Source organism: Populus euphratica, unplaced genomic scaffold (genome assembly GCF_000495115.2).
Source record: "Populus euphratica unplaced genomic scaffold, PopEup_1.0 scaffold7.1, whole genome shotgun sequence".
Lineage (NCBI taxonomy): Eukaryota > Viridiplantae > Streptophyta > Magnoliopsida > Malpighiales > Salicaceae > Populus > Populus euphratica.
Window position 1 is genome coordinate 1272552 of NW_011499871.1, and position 6408 is coordinate 1278959.

The 6408-nt window shown below is 34.4% G+C and overlaps 2 protein-coding genes across 2 annotated transcripts in view; both read left to right on the top strand.

Annotated features, from left to right (window-relative positions):
- LOC105127334 (RING-H2 finger protein ATL20-like) overlaps positions 1–1949 on the top strand; it is a 2960-nt gene extending 1011 nt beyond the window's left edge. The window contains exon 2 of the mRNA XM_011028593.1: positions 1310–1949. Coding sequence (XP_011026895.1) covers positions 1310–1779 — 470 coding nt within the window. The 3' untranslated portion in view covers positions 1780–1949. The remainder of the gene's footprint in view (positions 1–1309) is intronic.
- Positions 1950–3886: 1937 nt separating this feature from the next.
- Positions 3887–6408, top strand: part of OXA1 (inner membrane OXA1-like protein) — a 5753-nt gene continuing 3231 nt past the window's right edge. The window contains exons 1-4 of the mRNA XM_011028594.1: positions 3887–4010; positions 4431–4928; positions 5513–5603; positions 6306–6353. Coding sequence (XP_011026896.1) covers positions 4453–4928; positions 5513–5603; positions 6306–6353 — 615 coding nt within the window. The 5' untranslated portion in view covers positions 3887–4010; positions 4431–4452. The remainder of the gene's footprint in view (positions 4011–4430; positions 4929–5512; positions 5604–6305; positions 6354–6408) is intronic.

The window sequence follows — 6408 nt, forward strand, 5'->3', positions numbered from 1 at the left end:
CCATTGGGGACCCAAAATTGAAAATGATCCTGTACACATTATTTAACAGTGCATATGATTTTAGTGTATACTGTGTGTACAGACTACATCTAGGATTGAGTACATAGGATAAAATGATGATGATATGATTCTAGGGTGATTTTTTACATGATGTTAGATTATTTTCGCTTTATTAATTACAAGATTAAAAGTAAGCACATAGAGAAATAGAATCAGAGAATTTATCATGATTGAATTTTTAGTAATAACCAATCACAATTCATCCATTGGGTACTCAAAATTGAAAATGATCCTGTACACATTATTTAACAGTGCATGACATAAATCGCTACAGAATGTCTTGAAAGGGTCTTAGCTACTAGGGGAAGAAGATGATTGATTGAGCTTCAAAGTCAAATTGCTAGTAAATAAAAAAAGGGACAAGGGAGAGGTTGGGTGGTCACATGATTCTGTAGGGTGGGGAATCGCTTTCTGTATGAACGCTGAAAACGCAATTGCATACGTGTCAATTCTTTATAGTCAAATTTTTGAAGGGAATGGTGAATTTCCCCAAAGTCATAGGATTCTTTTTTAATTTAGGTGGAGGTAGAATGTTTGGTTCATTATGCTGTCTCATATTATTGTGATTTATGAATGACTAAGGATTTGTTCACCAAATGATATTTTTTAATGAATGAATATATTTCGGTAGTTTTTAGTAATTATTTTTTAAAATAATTTTTACTTAAAAATATATTAAAATAATATTTTTTTAAAAACACGGAAACAAATACACCTTTAAAACTAACTTCGAAACTAGAAAGAGTAAGTCCTGCTTAGAAACAGAAAGCTGTGCAAGAAAACAACAGGCAAAAAAAAGAAAAAGAAAAAAGCATACAAGCTAACTGTAATCAAAATCCCATAACTGACATATGATCTCTAATGCTTCAGGTTTCATTACAGCTTCCTTCCATGGCTTGGTATTGCACAGCCTGTTTGCCACATCTTAAATAATGGACTGAGGCATTTATAGCAGCACCCGCAGTATGCACTCTTTCATTCCATTTGTGATAAATGAAAGCACACCATGTATTTCACCAAAAAATGACTGAAATCGAAGAAAGGGAGGAAACTTTTGGTTGACCAAATTGTTTAAAACCCGTGAATAGATGAGAGGCCAAGTTGATTAGAAATGGTAGATTTGCAATCTAGAAAGAATATCATCTGAATATCCATCGCTCCCTTTTCCCTTCCTTTCCTCTCTTTCTCTCTTCCTCTTCCTTTTTTTTTTTTTTAATTCTAATCCTTGTTCATGATTTTGCCTTGCTAGGTCCTCTCCCAAGAAGTGCAAAATATGGCATCATAATAGGTGCTGGAATACCAGGACTGCTATGCATAATTGGTATCGGCTCTTATGTGTTTGGCAGACTTAAGACACGTAGCAGCGGCAATGAACCCACCACGGAAATGTCTACCTCAGTTGCTCCACAACCATGTGTGGTGATTACTGGTCTTGATGGACCAACAATAGAATCTTACCTCAAAACCCAACTTGGTGACAGTGGAAGATTGCCTAAGCCTAATGACAACACTTGCCCTATATGTTTATCTGAGTATCAGCCTAAGGATACACTAAGGACTATCCCTGACTGCAACCATTACTTCCATGCTAACTGCGTAGATGAATGGCTTAAAATGAATGCAACATGCCCGTTGTGTAGAAATTCACTGGACGGGTCATCTGTAATGACCCATTCCTCTTCACCGACCTCAGCATACTCTTCATTATCAACACCATAGATGACTAATTACATTTTACAAGGTATATATTTTTGCTGGAGTTTTGATGTTCTATTGTATATGATAGTTGCTTTGCATATGTTCTTACAAGTTGTGACCAACAATGGAAGCACCTCATTTGATTTTGGTAAGTTCATACGAAAAAACAAACTATTTTTTGTTATGTTAAAGAAATCTAATAGATAAGAAGTCTATTAACAAGAACTTTAAAGTCAAAATATTTCTAAATAAAATAAAAATAAATACTTAATCCACGTACTGTCAAATAAAAAAAATATAAAGTATAAGGATTGAGTAAAGCGAACAAGTTTTAAAAAATCTCGACCCTTATCCTGGAGGGTAAACAGAAGAACCCAATGCTTGTAAGCAAGCATCTTCTTCCTTGACTTGAATTTAACTTCTACTGCCCCCTTCAATCCACGAGTTTTTTTTTTCCATGCCATGTGATGTAATATACAATCCATAGCATAAGGAGGTGCAATATAACCAGAAGCAATCATAAGAGGCTTTAAGCTCCAATACCACCAGCTGTATGATCATCGAGTTCTTTTGGAAACTTGTCATCAAAGATCCCAGTGGAAAGGAAGAAGTCAATAACATTCTTGACTATATATAGTCTCGTGGAAGAACAAAGCATCTTGCTTCGTTAAAGCTTTGCCAGCAAGCGAACTATCATCTGGTCCCAACGAGAAAGCAAAGCTGTATTTTTGGTTTCCCAGCTCAGCTTGGAAGTTACCTCCGCGATTGAATTAGTTTGCATAAAGAACACAGTACCACTTCAACTGTCCAAAGCTTGATCCTTCAAAAGTAAGCATTTGCTCTCTGGTACAAGCAATAAAGTCTTTTGCTACCTGATATTAAATGAGAGTCCCACCGTCAAATACTTTGAAATATTAACAGTTAAATGGGACAATATTTGTCCAAAGCATGATAGTTTCAGGGATGAAATTGCTAAAATTAACAGCAGAGATGTAAAGGTGGCCCAATCTGCATAGTTGAAGAGGAAAATTGCCATTAAACCGTAGAATTGACCCATTCGATACAAAATTCAAGCTTCTACAGGTGCCAGGAAGTGCTCCGCTGACGATACAATTTTGAAAGAAGGGGAGAAATAAAGAGGAAGAAACGTAGAAAATGTGAGAAACTTTAATAATATGAAACACACCGTTTTACATGCTTCCCTATGGGTTATATATGCACCAGCTTGTAAGGATATTTAAAAATGTAGAAAATGTGAGAAACTTTAATAATATTCAACACACCGTTTTACATGCTTCTATCAGCTTGTAAGGACATTTAAAAATTTAATAATGATTATTTTTTAAAATATTTTTATTTAAAAATGTATAAAAATAATAATATTTATTTATTTAAAATTATTTTTAATATTAACATATCAAAACTATATAAAAAAAATTATTTGAAGTCAATAAAAAAATTATTTTTTTAAATGATTTTAAAACATAAAAATAAACAAACCCTCACAACCTAAAATGACAAATACTTATTGATCCATGTTTTACACATAACACCTTGGGGTTTTTAATAATTAAACAAGATAATTTTTAAAACATATTTGTTAGATTCAAAATGATCTTATCAGTTAATTTGAGAAATTCAAGATCTAAAATATTATTTAATTTGTATTTCTAATTAAATCAAAGATGATATTAATTAAATTTAACTGATTTATTTATATATTTAATAATACAGTTAATTCTATCAAACTCTACCATATTAAAAAAAACAACAACATTTTTTCAATAAAAATTACTGATTTGATAACTTGTAGACTTACCCAATGATCTAAATTTTTTCCAATGTCAATCCTGGAGTATCTGAACATTATTAGTTGAGAATTCCGGTTTTAGGCATGCAATTTGCACCGTTTTTTCATTATATATATATATATATATATCAATCTGCGCCGAAAATAATTTATTCACAAAAAAAATCCTTGCTGATTTCATTTCCTTACATTATTTGGAACCCACACGATAACTAAAGAGCAAACCCGATAAATTGACGAGCTTCAGACTAGAGTTAGGTCTCTATTTAATACCCGAGCCCATTTAGGTCCAGTCACGGACTCACATATAGTCCAACGCGTATAACTACAAAATTACTCTCATAAACCCTAGACCCTGTAATTGCTCTGATCTGATTAGCTAAAAAAACTCGATGGAATGGTCACTCTTAAGTGAAATTCTTTCTCCCAAGCACTGAGAACGGTAGTCACTCTTCATAATTCAATGTTTCTAGTTGAAGTTTCCAACTATTTTTAATTGTTTTGGGTGTTAATTTTCCTCTACTTGTTGGGTTTCTGAGAAAATTGTTAGACAAACCCATTCAAATTTCCAATCTCTGATTTGGTGCTTAATTGTATTGGAACCTTAAATGGCTGAAATTCTGATCTTTTAAGCTTACAAAGAGCTCTATGACCCCCATTTTTTCTTAATTGGAATTGAAATGTTGTCGAGTCATGATTTAATTGCTAACGCACAATTATAACACGTTTGTATGATAATCATGTCATTTAAGTTTCTTCTCATTTTATCAATACTTTTTTTTTTATAAATTGATATGCATATATACTATGATGCTGATTATAATTTGTATTGGTAATTTTGTCGGTTATTGATTTCTGGTAGAGGAATTTTGTTCTTTGAATCAATGGCTTCTGTGCGGAGTCTGTCAACAAGAGCAAACATTGTAAGAAGAAGATATAATGCTTCGTTTAGTTACATTCTCCACGACGATGATCGCAAACATAATTCTATTGAAGAGGGTCCTTCAAAAGGAATGAGTAATTTATTTCAGCAGAGGTCATTTGGAAGCAGCAGAAAAAGATTTGATGATAATTTGGCTGTATTTGGTTTCTTTCATAATAGAAGATGTTTGGATTTATCTCTTTCGCCAAGCATTGGGGTGTCTTTTTGTCGGGATATGTCAACTATTGGTGGAGGGTCAGAAGACATTGAGCTGATAAATGATGTTGCTGATGTTCTCACAGACACGACTATTGGGGCTGTGTCTGCTCAGGCTCCTGTGGTGAATGAGGTTGCCATTGCTGCTGCTGATTCTTACTTTCCTGTTGCGGCTCTCCAGCATGTTATTGATGCAGTGCATTCTTTCACTGGTTTCAACTGGTACTGGACTATTTGGTTCTGTTGCTAATGTATATTTCATTAAATGTTGAATGAGTGATTTAGTAACATGGACAGATAGGACAGTGAAAGAATGCCTTAGCCCAATAATTAATCAGAATACGAGTTTCTAAGAATCTGCCATACTCATTTCTTTTTGAATGTTTCAGTCTTACTCGCATGCAGTAATTTAAGTAGATGTTTCATTTGTAGCAACTGGTATTTTGATCTCTTTTTCTCAAGGAAATAAAGTTACCCTATTTTGGGGGTTCCCAAACGCCAGAGGGGGGTATTGCATGATGAGGCTCAAATCAGAAGCCATGTCTTAGCCGTTGTTAGAACGGGGACTTAGCCAGTGTATGGTATTAACATGATTCAACCTGAAAGAACTTTTATAGCATTCATTTACTTGTGGATCTTATTAAGTTGTGTTTTCAATGGTCATGGAGTCAAAGGTTCTTCATTAATGTGCATTTTGATTAAATGGTTTCTCAGTTGCCTTTTAACCTGGAAGTTCTGGAAGTTTTAGTAATATGTGACATAAAGCCAAGCTATTCTATTTATCTAATTATGTTTTCTTTTTTCAGGTGGGCTTCCATAATTGTAACAACTCTTCTGATTAGAGGGGCAACCGTTCCTCTTTTAATTAATCAACTGAAAGCCACTACAAAACTTACTGTATGTTGTTTTAGTTGCTGATGCATCTTCAATTTCTCCCCATCTTATTTGATTGTATCAGTGTTATGTGTGTTAGCACCTTGATGTCCTTGCACAGTCACACGCTGCCACAGTGGGTAAAAAGTAACGTCATCTGAATTGAGTGCAAGCCTTTTATTTTGTTTATGGTGCTGCTTCTGACACGGTCTATTTACATGATTGCCTATGGTGCTTGTTATCTTTTTTCTTAACTTTCATCTCTGTTATTGTTCTTCTATCATTTTCATTACACTTCTTCAAACTCAAAACTGACAGATATGTGCTTGTGCTTCTAAATTCTGAATGCCACATCTGCTTTATGCTTTAGAATCCAAAGCATCACTAGTCTCTATTCCCAATACTTAACCCCTCCTAGACATGGAGGTTGTGCTTCTTTTTTAATAGCTAGTCTATGATTGATCATCTTTTACTTGCTTTTGACTACATTTTTATGTAGATGATTAACTTGCTTCCGGTGGCAAGAATTATGTGCAACTGATTAATGGTTAAGCTATTCCAGGATTCTGGCATGCAAAAATATGTGGTGCAGTGTGTTTCCCCCTTTTGGTTGCTTTACTTCCTGCCACTATTTTGTCTGGGTGCAACCTTTTCACTTGTGAAAATTTTTGCGCTCCCATCAATCTGTTAAATGTAAAGATTTATGACCCCATGTCTTCTCTGCAGCTCATGAGGCCACATTTGGAAGAGATAAGGCAACAGATGTCTGATAAGGTCTGATGCCTTCCTCCGAGCTTGAGTCACTTGTTACATGTGAAGCCCCCCCCCA